At 41.7% G+C, this 22,125-nt stretch overlaps 1 protein-coding gene across 1 annotated transcript in view; it reads left to right on the top strand.

Annotated features, from left to right (window-relative positions):
• rab26 (RAB26, member RAS oncogene family) overlaps positions 1–22,125 on the top strand; it is a 104,953-nt gene that overhangs the window by 66,523 nt on the left and 16,305 nt on the right. Inside the window, exon 5 of the mRNA XM_083933054.1 lies at positions 6,043–6,095. Coding sequence (XP_083789180.1) covers positions 6,043–6,095 — 53 coding nt within the window. The remainder of the gene's footprint in view (positions 1–6,042; positions 6,096–22,125) is intronic.

Below are 22,125 nucleotides of genomic sequence, written 5' to 3'. Positions count from 1 at the left end.
AGTGATGTTAGGTGTAATACTAAATGCTTTGGTATATGGTGGAGCTCAGCACTTTGCTCAGCTAACACTGGAAGACGATACAGAAGTTTTGCTCCCTTGTGTTTCTCTTGTGTAAGAGACAGTGGAACAAAATCATGACAGAAATCACTACCGCATGAGTTTTAAAACACGGAATGCTTCCGAAACTTTGATCCATGCCTTCATCACATTTAGAATTGATTCTTGCAATGGCATTCTTTATGGCACATCATACAAAGCTCTAAATAAACTTCAGTACATCCAGAAGTCTGCTGCTGGTCTGCTCATTCATTCCCTTTCTCGGAATCACATCACCAGAACCTCCACTGGCTCCCTGTCCTGCGACAGATCCAATTTAAAGTCCTTTTCCTCACCCACAAAGCCCTCCATAACAAGGCCCCCTCCTACCTCACTGACCTTCTCCACCACCCTACTCTTTCCCAAAGTCTCCCTTACACCACTCAGAACCAAGCACCCAACCTAGAGTGACAGATCCGCCACAAATACATGAGAGATTGCACCATTCTGTCCCTTTCAAAAGGACCTTGTAAAGTGTCTTTGAGTATCATGCATAGACTGTAAAAGAGATGAACAAAGTTACTGTGACGTTGTCCATAGGTATGAAAAGAGGGGATTGGCATTATGGTTGTCAACCTTATTTTTTAAAATGGGAAATGACCATATTTGGACAAGAAATAGAGCTAGAGAGGAGCGCTAAGTAACCTCCAAGCTTCGCCTCAACACATTTCAATGGGGTTGCGGCAAGCTAAACGAGAGAAACTGACGATTTTGCAACCGGCTGATGCAAGCCATCTGGCAGACTATTGCCAGCAGGTGAGCGAGGAGCTCCAGTCACTGGCTGTGTTCACTGCAGTGACACAGAGCTGGTCAAAAAGCTTTAGTGCTGGCCAACTTACATTAGCTTTGTTAGCAAGATCCAACCGAATGCTGATCAAGATATTTTAAGGTAACCATGATGTAACCGTTAACTTTGAAGTGAAAACACACACACACACACACACACACACACAAACACACACACACACACACACACACACACACACACACACACACACACACACACACACACACACACACACACACACACACACACACACACACACACACACATTTACTCGAGTCATCCCTGCTGGACATAAGAAAGAATGGAGGTTTAAGGCACTTCACCATTGGTTTACCTTTTCAGATTCGAAAGTGGTATATTCCTAGGGTCAAGAATTACAAGACATGAAATGCATTTGATTTCACTGGGCTGACTTTCCAAAAGGCTGCATAATCATCAGGCTTTTATAACTAAATTCTAACTTGAAATGCCACCTTTGGGATTTAGATTTGGTCAGTTGTAAATTACTACAACTGCAACAGTTAAGAATCATTTTGAACATTGAATATCTCCACCCTAACATCCAATTTCATGTGACTTGGCATTGTAGATAACTCTGTTACTGGATCAAAGGCTTCATGAATTAGCACAGAGACAGGACAGAAATTGATTTACAGCTTTGCTGCTTATGATAAACAAAGCCAGAGATGAAAGACAGTATTATAGAATACTTTTTTTAAAGATTATTTTTTGGGCCGTTTTCAAGCCTTTTATTAGATAGGACAGATATGAAATGGGGTGAGAGAGAGAGAGGGTGAAACATGCAGGAAAGGGCCGCTGGTCAGAGTTGAACCCGCGGCTGCTGCCTGGAGGATCTTCAGCCTCTTTACATGGGGCGACTACTCTAACCACTGTTCCACCGGCCACCCCAGTTCACTTTATTTTAAAAAGAATTGTTTTTGACGGAATTACATGCATAATGCTGTGATAACAGAAATCTGGTCACCCTACCGTCTGATCTGAAATCATTCTGAGACAAAATATATTGTTTTTGTCTCTGAAAAACAAAAATGGTAACACTGGAGATCTTTCACAGTGACCAGGGATATTTCAGGGAACAGCAGTAGCCAGGGACTGTCCCCAGAGACTGGGGACATCTAGTCACCTTATCAGAAGGTGGCTATCTATAGACCTTTTACACATATGAACCACAGACTATGTCAAGTCTGGAGATAGCCCTGACTTTAGACTTATGCAGCATACGATCACAGATTCTCTGTCTTGTTCTCACTTACTGGAAATGCACTCATGATTAAACACAGGGGGTGGTGCCCGGGTAGAGTGTGCAGTTGGGAGGGTAAAGCCGGTTTTTAATTTGGTTACAAACAACCAAATCTCTTGCCATTCTTTGAATTTGTCTGATGATTTCAGAGTTGGCCCCTACTGACAGAAGTTTCTGAATCTTGTCTCTCTAATTAGACATTTTCATTGACGTCAATCAACCTTCTTCTTCACTGTCGAAGGTTTGTTTTGCTCTGCTGTTTGCCGACACATGGTAGAAAACGTCATCAAAACACCCCATTCAACTCTGTGGATACACAGGAGAATATGCAGCTGTATTCACACGAGCCCACTCTGAGATCACCCAGTCTTTGAGGATAATTGCATTCACACATACAGCCCCATTGGCTAATGTCTGGATAATTTAAGGTTTGCAGTGCATAGGGGTCATGCCATGATTCAGCACAACCTTGAACCATGTTCACATCACAGTGTACATGTTTTCCATTTTGTTCTTCTTTTCTCATGTCTTCTCACTCTTTGTTAAGACTTATGTATTTCCCACAGTTTCCTGCCTTTTTCTGGAAACTGATCTGCAATTGTAAAGCAGAATTATTCTTATCCAATGGGTTACTGGAAGCTTGGCATAAACGCTGGTCATGATCAGTGTTGAGTAATTCACTGTGTGCACTGATACGACCACTGCGGTATGTTTTTGACTGCAGAAAAATCTGCTCCACCTCATCAGTGAACAGTTACTGTGGCTTGATTGGAACACCTGTTTGGGATTTAATGATAAACCTTGGAACTGCATATTCCCCTGAGCATTCTGTTAATTATCTGTCTCAAAGTGAAATTTGCTTTTTTATTATATTAAAAAAAAAATCTATCCAAAATCACCACAAAAAAACAAGATCAGTGAACAGTTAAACCCCCCACCTCCCACCCCCCGACAATAACACACAAAACCAAAACAGGAGATAAACAAGCAAAACAACAAACAAACAAACAAACAAACACAAACCCTACCCAAACATCTACAAATATGACAAAATGTTAATATGTTCAGAAATGGGGCCCCAGACTCCCCGGATGGTGTAACTGTGCCTGGATTTCTACAAAGCCCCTAAAGGCGTATCCCTGAGACCATTTCCCTGAGCCATCTGGAAAAGCTAGGAGGATAGTAACAACCTTTTTGCCATCAAAGTGTCAAATCTGATGGTCACCTGCATAGGGCGTGGGAGTGAAAAAGAGGCTTTGGAGCAACAAAACATTACAAAAAGTTCAGGTTCCAGCTGCATATCATAAACATTACTGTACCATGAGAAAGTCTGTTGCCAAAAAAATCTTTGGACATAGCCAAAACATTTGCCCCAGGGTCCCTATTCTTCAGTTGCATCTGATGATGATGATGATGATGATGATGATGAAGCCCTTTATTTGTCACTAGTCACAAGTACCAGCGAAATTGCAGCGCCACCTGTCCAAACATACATGTACATACAATGTGACAGAGGGGTAGACAGGACAGGAGGCAGGAATTGGATTGAGAAAGTTACAGCATAACATGAGGAGAGGGAGGAGAGAAAAAAAGGCAACCCCCAGACTGTACTCCAGAGGGAGTGCAGTGTGGGAACAGGAAAAAAAACACCTCAGCAACAAAAGCACATAATCACTCTTACAACAGAAAAACTCAAGACTAGCAACAGGGAGGGGGTGAGGGTGGGGGGTGTAACCCCAAGAGACAGCACCCACCCGGACCTGCAGCCATATTCGGCGCTGGTCACGGACCCGTCTGTCTCACTGGGGGGGGTACAAAGCTGCAGAGACGCGGGATAGGGGAGGAGGGTGGATGCATATCTGTATAAATGTATAATGTCACTGTATGTGTGAGCCTGGGTCGTCACCCCGCCCGGCGTCACAGCCTCGGTGCCTCAGTCTGATCCAACGGAGACGGCCTTGATCATGACCCAGGCAGAGTCAACAATCAGCAGGTGTCCATGGGAGGTGGGGGAAGGAATGAAGAGCGTCTCACTGCAGTGTTCTCCAGGGGAGATGTTGTTCCAGCAGCAGCCTTGGCCAAGGCCACTGCTGGTTGGGGAGGCCGAAAAGGATAAGATTGGGGTTGTTTGGGTTTGGGACGAGCAGCCACATTCCAATGTCGCGGCTACTCTCTTTGTCCATTCTGGTCAGCAATACGATCCACTTTCCTTTGCAAAGCCATGAGCGTCTCCTTGATGGTACCCACATCGCGGCTCAAATTGTCCACGTTACGGTGCAAAGCCACAGTCTGAGTGCCCATGACTCGCACCGCCTCAATCATTCCAGGCAGCCATGTGGGGCTCTTGGCAGCTGCCATGGATTCCCGAATTCTCTGATAAAACCAGGCCCGTGCCTATTCCAATCAGCAGGGAAGTTGTTATCACGGTTCCGAATAGGTAGATGTCTTCGACGTCCTCCACAGAAAGAGCCGCCAGGCACACGACCCGCCACCTCTCCCACGCGTCCATCGTGTAGCCAGCTGCAAACTTTCCGGCAGGACAGTCAGGTTCCCCCGAACCCGGGCTTCTCATCGAGAAGATGGTGTCAATAGCGTGCAGAGACCAGTTGATCAATTCCATAATTCTTTAGGTTCGGAGAGCAGTGCGGAGAGAGTCTCTCAAAAATAAATACATAAGACAGAAGACTAGACGAGACAAGAGAAGCAAAGCAGGGAAAGATAAGGGAGAGGAGGGAAGGAAAAATGCGACCGCCTCCGCTGAGAGCCAAAGAGAAAATGTCACAAATATTGGAAATATCAGGATACATTTTACTCAATTTTACCTTGGAGTAATGTAATCTATGCATGATTGTATATTGTATCAGCTGCAACCTGGCATTACTTGAACCTAAGGGAATCTTTACCAACCCTTCCCTCCACACCTCATCAGACAGCTCGTACCAAGATCTGCCCCCCATGCAGACTTGATATGGTTTGTTGACAAAAGTGAAACTTTGGAAAACAATGCTACCAATTTTGAAACAAGGTGTTAAGATCCTGGCTTTTGTTTCATTATAGCAAAAAAGATGTGCTCCATGCTAGGATTTATGTAGTTATTTACATTTTCATTAACACAATGCCTTACTTGTAAATAGCGGGAAAAAAAGTGGCATTGAGGAGGAGAAAAGCTCTCCTTTGACTAATAGAATGAAGCTGAAGTCTGAGAAGGTAACCAGACCTGTTTGTCACCAGACTACAAAGGCTTGATCAGACTGAGCTGGAACAAAGCTATGGTTAAAACAAATAGAGTATTTAGAAAAATCAGGTCATTAAAGTACCTTCCTAATTTGTTTTAAAATTTCTAAATGAATTATGCAGCAAAAAACCATCCTCTACCAAATGCAAAGGATAATATTTTGTGCGAAACAAAAGAGTGAGCTATTTCTTGCAGCGTACCATTCAAGCTGTAACCACTTAGGTGTATCACAAAGCTCACTATGTTGAAAGAGCTGATCCTGCCAGAAAATTAAAGCTCTGGGGTTGGTTGCCCAATAATAATGTTGAAAATTAGGAAGAGCAAAACCACTGTGTTTTTTGGGCTTTTTAAAGGGAAATTTGCTAAAGATCCAGGGTCTCTTTCATCACAGACCTAAGGAACCAGTCCTGTCAGCTTGTTGCTGGGGCATTCAATAGCGTAACTATGGCAGCAGCGGTGGGCTGGGCTTGGTGCTTATTGAGGTGTTTCTCAATTAGAGAGAAGAATAGATATGCTTGGTATGCTTTCTTAAAAAAAAAAAACTTTTTGAAAGGGAAAACCATGTTTAACTAAATGCAGAGTATTTTTACATACATGGAAATGTGTCCGGATGAGTTTAACTGTCAAGTTATTTTAAATATGTTTCTTCCTCTCTTTCCTCAGCACTCCTCCTTCTCTATGATGTTACTAACAAAGCATCCTTCGACAACATCCGGGTAAGAATAACCACACTCGTACTTGTCTGTCTGCTACTCCCCCCCCCTTTCTTCCTTTCTTTGATATGGCTCACTTTTGTTGGTTTTTAGCCTTGTGAGACCATCCTGATCTTGCGACCATTGTATTTTACATGCAGATCAGTCTGGTATTGTGCAACGGAGAAAATTTGGAGATGTTTGCCCAGCCAACGCCCAACGTTGGTTTTGAGGCGAGTTTAAGTGTGACGCAACAAGAAGCAACTATGCAGTGTAAACAACATGGCGGCTTCCACAGATTAGATGAGCGCAGCTATCGAGCAAGCCCCACGCTAACGCTTTTTTCTCTTGGGTCCTTCTCTTAGAATATGGACCGGGCACCTGATATTGTGCAAACTGCATTATACAAACGGCAAATATCCTTTACCAACATGTTGTTTACTTTCTGTGCTTTGCCTCAACACTCTCAGGGCTCCAGACTTACTTTTTCAACTAAGAGCACTGTGGCCCCCAACTGAAAATTTTAGGAGCGCAACCAGAAATTTTAGAGGCCCACACGGTAAATTAGTAGTAGACGCAGAAATTACAATGTGCTGTTTCAAATTCAGTGTCACATTTTTATTGTGCTCTTTTCAAGATGCAACATAGAAGGTAAACCGACAGCACCATCGCTGTCATGACAGTACAATATTAAGAAATATACCATACATTCAGAATAAGGGGTGTGACGAGACCCTCAGCTCACAAGACGAGACGATACACAATATTGAGTCCCTGAGAAAGAGAGGAGATTTTAACACTATTTTAAAATTTCAGTATTTTCTTTACAGGGGGGTTAATTTTAGCAGAGAGCAGTGGTGGTGCTGAGGTGTCTTTGCTTAGTACTTGGGTTAGCCGCAGTGTAGACTACACATCTGCACATGCGCGACCAGATGTAAAATTCAGTCGCCAGCTCATTTTTTTGTCGCAAAATGCGGCCCTTTGGTTGATTTGCCCTGTATGTTGGTGATAGACAGATGCTTTATCCAATCAGCAACCAGTATTTTCGCCCCTTCCCTAAAGATCTCCAAATGAGAGTTCCCAGATGGATATGCTGAGCAAATGCGAATCATACGAATCAATCCATCTGGTGGAGTCAGGTTAGTTGGTTTTTGTCTTTCCCCAAAAAGTTTTTTTTTAAGAAAGATTTGAAGTTGATTAATTTATATCACACCTTCGGGTTGGGAGTGAGTTACTTGGTGTCTTTTCCATGAGTCAGGGTAACATGAAGCATGAGGTCAACAGACAGGTTGGTGAGGCGTCAGCAGTGTATCAGACCGTTGACATGAAGACTGTCAGTCTACTCTCCAACCTTCACTTATGAGTCATGGGCTCTGGGTAGTGACTAAAGAATGAGATTGTGGATCCAAGCAGCAGAAATGAGTTTCCTCTACAGGGTGGCTTGGCTCAGCCTCAGAGGAAGGGTAAGAAGCTCACTGCTCCTCTGCGTCGAGAGGAGCAAGTTAAGGTGGTTTGCACATGCGATAAGAGTGCACTGGAGGGATTATTTATCTGGTTTGGGAACACTTCGGAATCCTCAAGGAAGGGCTGGAAGACGTTGTTGGGCTGAGGGACATCTGGACTACCCAGATGGGGGAGGGGAATTGAATGGAATGAATTATTTATTTATTTTGTTTATTAACAAGATTCAGAAGTTGGATTACACCCTAATTCCAGTCTATGCCAACAATAAACAGTCTGTCTGAATTGTAGGGTGTAATGAATAGTGGATGATTGAAATCACTGTTGATCCCTTTGGAGGAACAAATTCAATGTTTGAGAGGTCTGTAGATTTATGTTGCAGTTGTAAGTAATGTGCAAAGGTGCCCGTGTACTCAAACTCAGCAGGGGTTGGATCATGAACAATGAGGACAGTGAGTGAGGATGACCACAGGGGCAATAAAGGATTAGATTAGAGCTCATTCCCCCCCCCCAAATGGAGGGTCGCTGCGTGTCTCTTCTCAGATCCAACTGTGATTTTCCAGCCATCTCTTGCCCAATTTGGTGCCACTTCCCTCATCGATAGGTGCATTACTGTCCTTTGATTAGCACACAGTAAAGTTAAGAGCAGAATATGGCCATTATAAAAGTGTGTGTCTCACACATCAAGGAGAGGAATTGCTCCCATCTGTTAGCTTTAATGCATTTGCATTAAACCTGAAAGTGTGTGTGTGCGCAAGACTTTGTTAGTGTGTGGTTATGGGTATGTGACCTGCATGTGCACTCAGGTGTGCGTGTAGGTTTGCAAATACCTTCACAGAGGACGGAGAGCAGCTCCAGAGAGACAAAGACACAGCGTATCTTCTTTACAAACAGCTGGTTGCCATCCTTATCCTTTGAATAGTTTGCTTTAAATCACTCTTGTAGGTATTTAAATCCTTTGATGTCATGGGGAGACAGACAGGCAGACCAGTGTGAGTTTCAATGCAAGTCCATTTAAAATTCAAACATGAGGCACAACATTCTCCATGACACCGTGCTTAATTGCTTTATTCAGCAAACATTTTTAACATATCTTGGGTTGGGCCTGAGGTTGTTTCTGGTCACATAAAAAGTTTATATTAATCATTATTTGTCTTTTGACCTATAATTTACCATATATACTATACGAAATAACTTTACAATCATCTTTTTAAAATACTTTTCCAAGTGGTGACAGGAACTTACAAAACAACATGGCTGACAACAGGTTTCTTCTCTCCTGGTGAGAGGGGGAGATTGGCCGATTCTTGTTTGTCCGATTAAAGCAGATTTAATTGAATGTAGCCAAAGAATAGCTATTTAAATAGCTATAAGTCTAATAGAGTTCTGCAGAGATTTTTTGTTTTTGCATCGCCATGGTTGTCTTGACAAAAAGATGATGGGATTATAAAACCATTGGATTTTGGAATATTGAAGAAATTAAGATGTGTCACAAACAAAGGTTTACAATACTTAGACCAGACTTAGACTGGATCCTTGGACTTTTAGCCTCCCACCTGACATGATCGTTGTGACAGGACACATTAAATGTCAAGTCTGTACCCTCCGAAGTTGGATCTTGCTTGCATCAGGATCTGATTGGCCAGACCACATGTTGAGGTGGCGAGGCTCGCACTGAGATCTCATATAAGTGTTGAAAATGTTTTGGCACAATCCGGGCAATATGATCAAACGTAGGTCTTGCCTGGTCATCTCCACAACGCATAATGAGTATTTGTCCTGTTTGTAGTTTCCCTGCTTTATTTTACTGTTTCTTTCTTGCTTTGAACTGTAAAGGAGTTATGTTAAGTTACTGCTGATGCAATCCCAGCTTTTCAAGATTTTGCTGTTTCATGATAAAAATATTTGGGGGACTTTTATTGTCAAGAATTTTAAGGAAATTAAATGTCTTCATCACCAAATTAGTGGACCTTTGTTAGCAGTTATTCTACATTAAAAACAATGGGCTGGAGCAAAGCTGCACTTTCCTCAACAAAGCACATATTTTACAGGCCCTGCCACTATTACACAATACAATAAATATAAAAACATTTTTTGGAGGCGCCGATTGCACGGGGATAACACTAGATTCTCGTGGAGAAACATGATTGACACATCATTAAGTGCTAACACACAAATGCAAAGTTCCAATCTAGCGCATCAGATACATTGAAAAGTTATACCGTGGGCTTGGTCCCATGGTTTACCAGTTGACAGTCTGTCAATCATCTGGATAAAATACAAAATTGTCCTATGACCTCCTCTTTAGATGTATAACATTTCACAATGGGTCCTTGGCCTGGGTGCACTATACCGTATAGCTCACCTTGTTATCCAGCTTACTGCTTTGCTGTGTGGAATGACTCAAGCCACAAATGGCACAAAAATGGGTCTCTGATGTGAACGTTCCTGAGAACTACAGGGGGATCTCCAGTCACACTGCCAGGCATTATAGGAGCAATCAGAGAACACGGGGACAGGAAGAGTATCGGTGATGTTAAATCAGAAAGCTTGTCAAAACTGGAACTGGAACTGGAGATTGATATTTTTGACGTGTATAGATTGTGTATAGATCCAGGAGCACATACCTGGAGCATGCACACAACTGATGATTGATTTTTTTGAACATTTATATATTTCTGTATTGCCTGTGCATTAAATCTTCCTTATCCTGAGACGGTTTTTCTCCTCTGAGGATCAATCATATCCTCTGCATGCGTAAAGCAGCCACCCTTGCGGAGATTTCTCCATGTATGAGGATGTAAGCCTACTAGTATTTTAAGCCACAAAAAACAGCAAAAGCATAGAAAAATGGCTCTAATGCTCCAGAGCAGATGCAAACTCGGTCGGTGTGTGTGTGTGTGTGTGTGTGTGTGTGTGTGTGTGTGTGTGTGTGTGTGTGTGTGTGTGTGTGTGTGTGTGTGTGTGTGTGTGTGTGTGTGTGTGTGTGTGTGTGTGTGTGTGTGTGTGTGTGTGTGTGTGTGTGTGTGTGTGTGTGTGTGTGTGTGTGTGTGTGTGTGTGTGTGTGTGTGTGTGTGTCTAATCCCTTCTGAGGGGTGAGAGAGCCACCTGTTCAGCACAGTGCTGAACTACACACACATGCACACACACATTGCAAAGGTGATTTGGACTTCTTAATGTCGATCGATTGTAATTACAACTGTTGTGCAGGCCCAATATGTGCACACATAAAATGGAGCATTTTCCGCTAAGATGCAGTGCACACATATTCTGTAGCATTTCTGTCACTTCACAAGAAGACCTGTACAAAATCAAACATATGTGTTAAACATTTTATGTTCAGTGGTGGAATATACAGGTATAACTCAATTATACAGTATGTTTTAGGTACTTTGTAATTTACTTGAATATTTCTAGCTAGTTAGTGCCACTTTTACAGCCTCCTGCTATATTGAAATATACTTTCACAATTATTGTAAAAGTTTACTGGTTTAGATATGGATTTTACATGTAAGATAGGCTACATAATGATTTTGTAAAATAATATGCATTTATTTAGGAAAATATGCTTATTTTCTTTTTTGTCAAATGTTTGATGAGAATATTGATTCCTACTCTTTAATCACTACATTTCCAGTACTCAGTTAGCTAAGTTTGACTAACAGACTGGCTAACAGGGGGAAACAGCTAATTTGGTTCTGTCAGAAGTATCTGTGTGGGTGTTCACCTCGAAATTGGTGTAGGTTTGAATGTGAGTGTGATTGGTTGTCTGTCTCTGTATATCAGCCCTGCGTTAGCCTGGCGTCCTGTCCAGGGAGTACTCCGCCTCACGCCCAATGTCAGTTGGGATCGGCCCCAGCCCCCCGCGACCCTGACAGGGATAAGCGATTGCAGATGATGGATCGATGGATCTTGTTTATAAATTTTGTACAAAAGCCAAACTGTCAAGTCAACAATGTATGATGTTACACTGTTTCCAAGCTAAGCTAACAGGCTGCTTGTAGTAGTTTCATATCTAACTATAAAGCAAGGAATCTATGTCTGTCTTTCTGTCTGTCTGTCTTTTCTGCTTGTCCTTCAAATATTTTGAGAACCATTCATCCGATCTACTTTCATACTTTGCAGGTGTATTGCTAGGGGACCAAAGGGAGTGCATTGTCACATATGGTTTAATTTGAAGACGAGATTCAGGAACTTGAGCGGCACGTTGGTGTGGTGGTAAGCACTGACACCTCATAGCAACCTCCTATGTTTATCTACCTATGTGCTCTGTGATTGACTGGCGTCCTGTCCAGGGTCTACCCTGCCTCACGCCCAATGTCAGCTGGGATTGGCTCCAAGTTAGGGACCTCATACTACATGAATATTTTATAAACAGATTTGCTTAAACAAGCTCTACCTCTACTACCTTATATTTGATTGATGTTAATCATAAAAACCTTACAGAAGGCTTTGTAGAAAGTTTACAAGACCTGAGCGGCAAGAAAAGCTATCTGTGCGTATCTAGTTGTATGGAAAAGACTGCAGATTAGACCTTTGAGCTTTAGCCCAGATTAATGTATACGTGTTCACAATATCCATGTGCATTCAAGGCTACTGCAGCACACTGTATCAGCACCCACTGTTGTCTCCCGTGTAAATCCATTAGCAGCAGAGCCTCAGGGTGAAGGCTAGAGAGCATTCGGATGACAAAGAGATGGAGACACTGTGCCCAGCGTTTTCCATCACTCACTCGCCCTTATTCCGTCTCCCATGTGTTTCTTTTGCTCTTTCACTTCACTCTCCACTCTCCATACCATCTGTAACCATGACCACGGCCAGCGCTGTTTTCTATCTGCCCCTCCTCTCTGCTGCTGTTTCACTTCGTCTTTATTTTCTGCTGCCTTTCTGTTTCGGTAGTCCAGGGTTTTCTGCTTAACATTCTATTTTTAAGACAAATACATTTGCAGTAATTCTGATAAATGCAGATTGTTATTGTTAAAGTAAGGAGGGAAGGAAAATAATAAGTATATTACATTTGCTGGATATTTAACATGGAGGTTTTGTCGTAACACATTCTCATCTCGTCACTTACAGATACATGGCTAGAATCCCTTTAGCGTCATTTTTCAATGTGCTTTTAGGCAACAAAACTACTTTCTTAGGTTCAGGAAAAGAATGTGGTTTGGGTTAAAACAAGTGTTTGCCACATATTTTATTTAAGAGACATTAACTAAGCACGTAAGGAAACTTACAGAGGCACGTGTCTGCTCAGCAACAAACCATCCAGACCTCTCAGATCGTCTGGGACAGGTCTGCTCTGTGTCCCCAGAGTCAAAACTAAACATGGAGGGGCAGCGTTCAGTTTTTTGTGCCACATATCTAGGACAAACTTCCAGAAAACCCCAGGTCTGCCTCAACTCTGAGCTCTTTTAAATTGAGACTTTTCTGTTTGCCGCTGCCTTCCAGCAAACAAAAAATTACTAAATCCTAAAAGAATAACTGTAACTGCTATTCCCTTTAATTGACAGCTTTATTATTATTGGAATTATTTTATTATTTTATTTGAATATCACTTTATAATATTTAAATGTCACTTTTTTATGCGATTTGGATGTCATTTTATATGTGTTCCTTTCCAATGTTTTTAATGTGTCATGTAAAGCACTTTGAAATGCTTTGTTGTTGAATTGTGCTATATCGTTAAAATCAATCAACGTGTTTGTTTGACCCCACCCCAACCTCCTAAGATCGTATGTAACGAATAGAGAATGATAACAGGTTAAAGCGTCACACAACCACTATTCTCAATTTGCTTCAATTACGTCATGTTCAATTTGCTTCATTGTGAACAGTGAAGGGGATGAATCTTCATGCTATTCAGTAAAAAAGATAGTTGCTATGAGCCTGCTACCTACAATACATGAAGGTCTTAACATGATGAGGTCTCTATTTCTTCTTCTTCCGTTTTGACAGTAATGTCCTGTCGTAACGGAAGAAGAAAGAAAGCCTTCATATATCAATGTTCTATAGACACACTATACAAGCTGTATACATGTCAAGGCTGCACTGTTTTCACATAAACATACAGAAATACAAATGTAGTGATACACACTCAAGAACAGTCCAGGTACACACACATACACACACACACACACACACACAGAAATACAAATGTAGTGATACACACTCAAGAACAGTCCAGGTACACACACACACACACACACACACACACACACACACACACACACACCTCATTTCTGTTGTGATAGGAATTTTAAAACATAATGCCCTGACTGAGTATATCTGTAATTTAATTCAGGTTGCTCATTGGTCAAGGACATGTTGATCATAATTAAGTGCTTTTCTGGTTGTCATGCCAACAGTTTATTGATTGCATGTAATTCTTATTGTGAGTTTTTACCTTCAGTGCAGCAATCATTTCGCACCATTTCAACATTTTTGCTACAACCTTGATTGTCTCCCATTGCGGCACCCAAAATGGATTCAAATTAAGTTATAGCAAAATAGAGACAACACATCATGAGGGGCAATTTACGTGATTTTCATCTGGATGATCAGAAAGAAAACAGCATGTATTGCAGCATGCATGTACCGGTTGATGTAGTTGTAATGTCTCAGCAGCCCGATGCCTTTAAACCCTTGAATAAATCCTTTACAACCTCCTATCAGGGCTTTACAGCTGCTGCTTTGGTACCATGCCCCATGTTGGCTAAACACACACTCACATGGCAAACACACACATGGATATACGCAGTGGCACGCATACACGCACAGGTTTTATTGGAATCGATCAGCATGCTTGGGAGCAGCGGCCACAGAAAAAAATCATTAAATCACTGAAAGCCTTTTCACAGCGGGAGGGCTTTTTTGTTCAAAAGATTCCTACAACAAACAAAGTAAAAATCAATTTGAGGTACAGCGGGTGTCAGCTGGCACACAGCTAAGTGTTTGGAGAGAAGTGGAGCAGACTGTAGCATGCTGAATTTTCTTACAGCGTATTTGTGATTTCTTTCCTATATATGAATCCTGTTGCATTTACCTCATACTTCTTCCAGGGACGCTGGTTGTCAGCAGGAGTGGGAGGTGCTGAGAGAAAGTCAGTCTATATAATGAGAGATGGCAAACTAACACCAACATTGTAGGTCGAAGCAGCCACAGCAACTACACAGTCAACAGCATAGAGCTAATGCTAGAACTGCCAGGAGAAGAGGGAGTGAGGCAGTGTATGGAAGTAGGCGAGAGATGTAACCCCTAACCAGGTTTTTACACTGTATGATAATGCAGGACAGTGAGGATACCTCCAATTCATTCTGGAGACGAGCGTGGACTGATGTAGTCTCCTCTCTGCTCATTATCCCACTGAGAGCGTTTTTCGTAACGCGTTTTTCTCCTCCTTCACTAGCACATTTCACTGAACAGATCCGCTTCCATTTCATTAAATGTGTCATTATATAGGCTCTGTGAGGCTGACGGAGGGTTTTTTGCGCTTTAAGTCTATTTTGACGCGTTTAGTGAAGCAGAAACTGCATAGACAGCTATTTAAATCACACAAATATCCTGCTGTGTATGTGTTTTGAACTCATTAACTATATCTGCATTGATTAATCAAGGCTCCCAATCTCTCTTTGAGTGTGTGTCTGTTTTACGACAGGCAGATTCCCTTCACTTGTGGTTGGCGGGGAAGTGAAATGAATCAATACATAAACAGTGTTGATTTCTTCCCTGTGGAGCTGACATGAAAATACTTCTACTGTCAGTCATTCTGATAAAGGCAGGTTAGAGCCAGCTGCTGTCCACTCAGCCCTCCAGGAGCTGCAGCAGACAGACGGCTGAGACCAGCCCATTTCTCAATCCCAACTCGCCCCATACAGAGGCTTGTCAATTGCGGATTGAATGACAGAATGCTTATGTGCCGCTCACGTCTTGGTTGAATCCAAAATATTCCAGTATATAATAAATATTTATAACATTATATAACATTCTTATGATTTTTTTCCTCCATTCACACCATTGCATTTAAACAACAGGCCTACAGGCCACACTTTCTGTACTGAAGGCTGCTCTGGGGCAAGTACCCTAAAGCATGGGGCACGGTACGGACGGACAGTGTGAGTGCGCCCTTAGGGACTCATTCCCTCTCAGCCAATCACTGTGGGCATACAAGGTATGAACATGATGTCATCCAAAGCAACTACGTCAACCCCGCCTCTTTTGTCTTAGCTTAGGAGTCCAACTCCTTAGTAAAAGTTGGTCTCAGAGGCTTTGGGAATAGGTTTGAAGAAATTACTCTTAACCAAGAACTTTTAGTGCTCCTTTGCTACTTTTAGCACTAAGAGAAAATGTTTTTTGAATATGGCCCCTGGTCTTGTTTATTCTAGAAACCCATCTGTATGCTTTCCAGGTTAAAAAAATACTTAACACTTTTACTTATATATGCTAATACAATATTGATCAAGTCCAATTCGATATCTGAGAGGACTACTCTATACATTTGAATCATCTCCTCTTTACATATAGATGCTATTTGGTAGGAAGGGTTAGCAGTAAAAAGTACATGAAGAACAAAATGGTTTACCTAAAGTTGAAGGGGCAGAAATAGACATAGATGAGCCAACCGGAGTCCCACCTAGTGGAAAAGTCACTCCACCCCACTGTAAATTACCCTTCTTCTTCACACTCGGACGTTTGTTTTCTTTCGGTTTCGCACGAGCTGCATGACATCGCACCCACTCAACAATGAGCTGCTCTATTCACATATGGGCTCAATCGCACATTACACAGACTTTGTACTCATCCGTTTGACGTCTGGCCAAGCTGATTCACATTGTCGCATACAGCTCCTCCTGGTAAAGTCTAGACGATTTCAGGTTTGCAGTCACACAATAAAGTAAACTTCCTAAACAACAAAAAAAGGGGGGCTGACTTGAAAAACAATTATTTTCCAGCACAGCCTCTCTAGTTCCAACATAGACGTTGATGAATCTCAGTGCCTGTTTCCCTAATTGAGCTGCAGAGACACCAAAAAGACACAAAAACCCCCGCTGTTGATTGGCATGAGGGAGTGGTGATGCTTTGCTCATCAAGGTCTTTTCCAAAGCGATAAATCAATCAGAATCAGATTCAGAAATACGTTAATAATCCCAGGGGGAAATTATTTTCATTGCAAACTTCAGCTATACAAACAACATATTTAACAACAACAATATACAGTATACGGACAATATACTATATATTCGGGGAAACAGAAATAGAAATATATATATATATATATATAATATCAAATTTAAAATTGTTATATTTACAAAAGTACTGTAGTGCAAAAGTACTGTAAAAACAATGCAAAAAAACACTCTCCAGTTCTCTGCCTGTTTATTGAGCTACATCAAATAATGTTTGTCCTTCCAACACCCTCCTCTTTCTGCTTTTCAGTCTGTCTCTGCTCACACAAACTCATGAGCATATTTGTTTATTTCTCCATTTACCCCGCGACATCCCGCCAGCCCTCACACTTTCGCTGACTTTTATGCTTCCTACTCTGTTTATTTTCCATGCGATTTCCCGTTCTTCAAGGCTGCTTTACAACCAAGGTAGCGTCTTACCCTCCATTGGTAATTCATTTTCAATTTTAGTCAGTTTGCTAAAACAGCTTGGAAGGGCCAATGTTTGTCTCATGAATATGTAGAAGACAAGGAGCAGCAGATCAAGATGTCAAAGACTGGTGATAGTTGGATGCTCATTGGTTATTCAGCCTTTCCGGGGGTTTGACAGAAACTTTAATGGCTCCATCTTGGCTGTGTGAAGGTCCTGGAAAGAGTCCACACACATTCACACTCATGCTCTTGCATGTGCTGTTGCCCTGAATTCTGACTCACACTTACACAGTTCTTCATCTTCATTGTCATTGCCGATCCGGACCGGAGGATTTATACCATCCTTTTTAATATTCCTAACTTGGTGAAAAGTTAGGAAAGTTCTGTATTCGCTCAATTCCTATCCTAAGATAAGATATAAAGGATGAAGGAACCCCCCCCCACCACCACCACCAGTCAGACACAATGATATGATGATTCAAAGGAGGTGGGGGGGCTTGGTGACTTTTGGTCGAGGATTGTTTCCGAGGTGGTGGAGTGGGAGGGGGTGGATGATGTGGGAGGTTGATGGGGGAAAAATGAGATCATGGCATTGTGCTAGTTGGATTCCAGTATTGACGGTTGGGAGTCTCCTGTTGGGGCTGGGGGAGACGCCCCTTTTAGGGGATAATCCACTAGTTGGGGTGCAGATTTTGACGTTGCAGGTTCTTTCTGAGTCCGCTGTTCTCCATGATCCATCCTTATCTCAGCGCCCTCACCAGAGCACCATCTTATCTTTTGTTTTGGATTTTCTTGTCTCTTGTCCTTTACAGGGACTGCCGGTGCCTGGCGCAAAAAAATATGCGAACAAATGTCGGAACTTAGCAGCTGTACTTCTGACCTGTTAAAGCAAAATCCACCTGCCTTAAAGAGGTGCCTGCATTCCCAAAAGATGTCAAAATTGTCAAGAAAGTACATTGATTCAGCAGTATCGTCTAAACAGACGGCTCGTCCTTGAGCCATCTGTTTAGTATCATCAGCCCGCTCAATCTCTCATCTCCTCGCCGAACTGTTGGTATGACCCACTAATGAAAGCACTTTTACTTGTATTTCAATCTGTGTGTATGTGGTTCCCTCTGTCTGCTGACAGCAGTTTGTCTGTTAATAGAACTCGTCCGAACTCGTCAGGGCCGGTTATGCTGCGTTCACTTGTAATCGTAAATTGGGAACTTTCAACTTCTGAGTCAGGCTTGTAGTAAGGGCAGAAGCGTAAAAGGATCATGTGTGTGATTTAAGAGGGTAACATATCGTCGCTGTCAGGCGGAAACCTCGTATGTTCAAAACGGTCATTTTTTTTATGAAATTAAAAAAAAATGTAGATTTAAAACAAATTTATTCTGTGTCATCAAAGTTGTTATTGTGTCTTTATATATGGTCATATATTGGTAGATATCGTTATATTATAAATATTTAACCACAATCAAACTCAAATGGACTTATGAAGTTTTTAACCAGTGAATATGGAGATACATGTTTTTTCCGTCAGTGATTATAACGGCCACGTCTGATGTGTCGCATTCCATTATCAGCAACATACAGCTTTCAAAGTTTAGTGTAGTTATGTGTGCACTCTGTTTTACTGTAATTGAAAACGTTGACCAAAGTAGAGGTCTGCATTTTGCGGCGTGACCGCAGGACCTACAGGTCCCTTACAGCGGGTGGTCAGAGGAAGTGAGATCGCACTTTAGTTTAAATTTTTGCTTGTTCACACAGAGTTAGTGTCACTGACTTTATTAGCCCGACCATGTCTAACTCCCTGTTTTAACAGTGAACATGTCAGATGTTTTTTACTTGCGTGTCTCGGATGGAAACGCTTTAATTATGGAGGTCCGGGGCTCATGCTTTGTCACACGGAAACACAACCTGAATTGTGTGATTTTTGTCAGTACAGTAACCTCATGATCACCGGGCTGGTTGTGGGTCAGAACCTTACGGGTTGTGAGTTTTGAGTTTGCTACTAACTAGCTAATTTTAAAACACTTAATAAAGAGCTCCGATGACCTGATCAATCAACTTACCTCGTAAAGTAGATGAACTGTCGGCTCAAGCTCGGCCGTCACTTTATTCCAAATGGAGAGGGGGTGGAGGAGCTGCAAGGTTTTGCCGTCAGTTTGAGGATCCAATGGAGTTAAGAGGTTTATTCACAACCTCTTTTCAATACTTTTAATTGATTAAAACTTTCTAAAAACCCACATACAGATGTGAAGCGTGACCAATAGCGCACATTTATGAAAAAAAAATTAAAATGTCAAAAAATGGAGATAAGGTTTCCGCGTGACAGCGACAATATAGAGGACGGACTGGAAGTAGAGATGTAAATGTGTCACAATAAAATTTTCAAAAGAGCCAAAAAAAAACAACTTAGCGACCATGAACGAGACAAGATGGAGGGCTCTGAAAGAACAGACTCGCGCAGTTACATCTTACTGCCAAAGGGGCTGCTGGAAACTTAAATGTCAACCTAAACTGAAACAAAATAGGATTTCAGAGTTAGGAAGTTTCTGTAATGAGACTCATATGTATTTCAGTTTATTTTTACCTGAGTATGGTCTGGCAGGCTGGTCGTTTTGTTTTTTTACAGTACTTTCCACTGTGTTGTTATTTGTCATGGTTGAAACAGAGCTCCACCTCTTTAAGGAAAATGTTAATATTGTAATCATGCAGTTAAGACTTATTAAATATTAAATAATATTAAATATTTAAGTTCTGTGTCAGGCTGTTCTGTCTCACTCTGAAGGAGGTAAAGATCTCGTCTTTTCTGCCTTTTCATCCTCCTCAGAGGCATCCCATCATCTAATTTTGGATTCCTGAGAGTTTTCTCCTTTTTACCCTTCACGCTTTAGTTATTAATCACTCAGTTTGAGGGAAAGCTAATATCTGAGGTTCTATCACACCTATTATGTTTGGAGCATTGGGAACATGTCTTTTGAGATCAAAATAAATCCACCAAGATGCCCTAAAAAGACTTTATTGTAGGGGTTTATCAAACCCACTTTTTATGTCCTGATACGTACACTAAGGACACCTCACTGTTAGCCTTTTTGGACTGACAGGGAACGTGCTCCGTTCAGGTTTGTGCACCAGAGTTTGAACCAGCTGTAGCATTCCGAACAAAAACCACTTGGTTCAGAACCTGAAAAGTTGGTTCCGAACTGTAACCTGTAAATAGCTGTTATTTTCAGTCCGAACAGGTTCAACCGTGAATCAGCGGGTGTGCCAATCAAAAGATAGAGCAACGCAGCCTTCTTCTCTGGGGCCGTGGCCAATAAAGGACATGATATATGAAAGGATATGTGTTCTGAGTGGATGCGAGAGAGCGACCGGAGGAGATACAAAGTTTATCAAGCTATGTGTGAAGATACCAAGTGAATGTACAGCAGCCACACTTTTCAATTTGAGAGAAAATAAAGACCGGTACTCCGTAGAGGAGTACCATGTGTTGTTTCTGCTGCGGAGTGAAGTGACAGAGGTTAGCTCCTGTAATTTCTGACCAGGAACAGCTAACACTGTGCTACTGAGAGCTATTTTATTGAGTTTCATCTTAATGGAATGCTCTGACTGAATTTGAGTTCCTTCTGGTAAACAGTTAACAACACCACTTATCTCCAATTTACAATGCTGCCCTTTCATCTCTTCCTAACTACTAACTACTAACCGCCACCCCACCGTGCCGCCCCCCTGACTGTCCAGTACAAAGCAAATACGAAAACGCAAAGAAGTGAAGTTCTCCATCCCTGTTTAAACCAAGGGCAACAAACTAGGGGTTGGATTGTACTGTGTGTTGGCAGAGTGATTCTGAGATGACTCTCATGTGACCAAACTCCTCCTCATGGTGATTGTTTACCAATGAGTTTACCGTAGAGCTGCTGTCTCTTCTCGACAGAAAGAGTTGATTTCCCAGTAGCTGATGCAGAGTAGAAACAGAGAAAAATATCTTAGCATGGGACTTGCATTTTCAGTAAAGACTGAGATTAGATTTAGGTCAAAGGAATAAACCCTACTGTAATTCATGCAGGCACAACTTTTCCTTCATTATTTGTAGTTCAGCAAATAAAAAGTGAACCAATGTGGAAATATGAGATGCAGCAGCTTCTGATTTGCATGCACAGGTTGTGCTGTAGAGAGTGTGTGTGTATGGAGGTGTGGTCTCTGCATGCGTTTGTGTATGATGATCTGAAGTCCCACTGCTCACCTGCCGGCAGCATTGCTTCCAGCCTACACTGCAGATCTGTCTCCGCTCGGCTCAACAACCAGCAGCTCATCTCCGCGGACCAAACCCAGATTCACAGAACTGACTCCATCCAAATTTCTGTCTGCATCTCACCTTTAACACTTATGGTTTTCTTTGCACTATAACCAAAATATTTAAATGTGAAGGATAATATTTTCATTGTGTTAATATAGAAAGAAGGCAAGATGTGACTAGGTTGCAATGATCACAGGACATCGTAAACCCTGTGTTGGTTCGAGATGCCATTAAAAGCTCTGAAAAAAATAAGTGCACCTTAAATTGAGATCATTTTTTCACTCATGCTATCCTAAGGCCAAAATACTAATGTACTGTAAAAATAACTATGATAATGTTATATTGTCTTGGCCTGGGCTTGAGGGTATTTAACTGAAAATAAAAGACTCTTTAAGTTACATCAACAATTAATTGGAAGTAAATAATTGGATGTGTACTGAAGTGTACCATTTCCCCTTTAATAGGACTAAATTAAATACTTTCCAGGAACCTTCCCAATTACCGGGTCAGTTCCATTCTAGGAGATGAATAGGAAACTTTGTGACCTGTAAAATGAAGTGTTACTCAGTTCAGTTTCCTGCAACACTTAATTCTGTCTCAATCTGTTCTTAAGTTAATAACGTGAATACTTGGTAAGTCTGCAAATTTGGGCAAAGGCACCAAAAGGCAAACAAGTGTTGTCCTTTAGTTGCTACTTTCTGGATTTTGACCGATG

This window comes from Echiichthys vipera (assembly GCF_963691815.1).
Source record: "Echiichthys vipera genome assembly, chromosome: 18".
NCBI lineage: Eukaryota > Metazoa > Chordata > Actinopteri > Perciformes > Trachinidae > Echiichthys > Echiichthys vipera.
The sequence above is the reverse complement of the archived record's forward strand: the minus strand, read 5'-3'. Positions and strand labels throughout refer to the sequence as shown.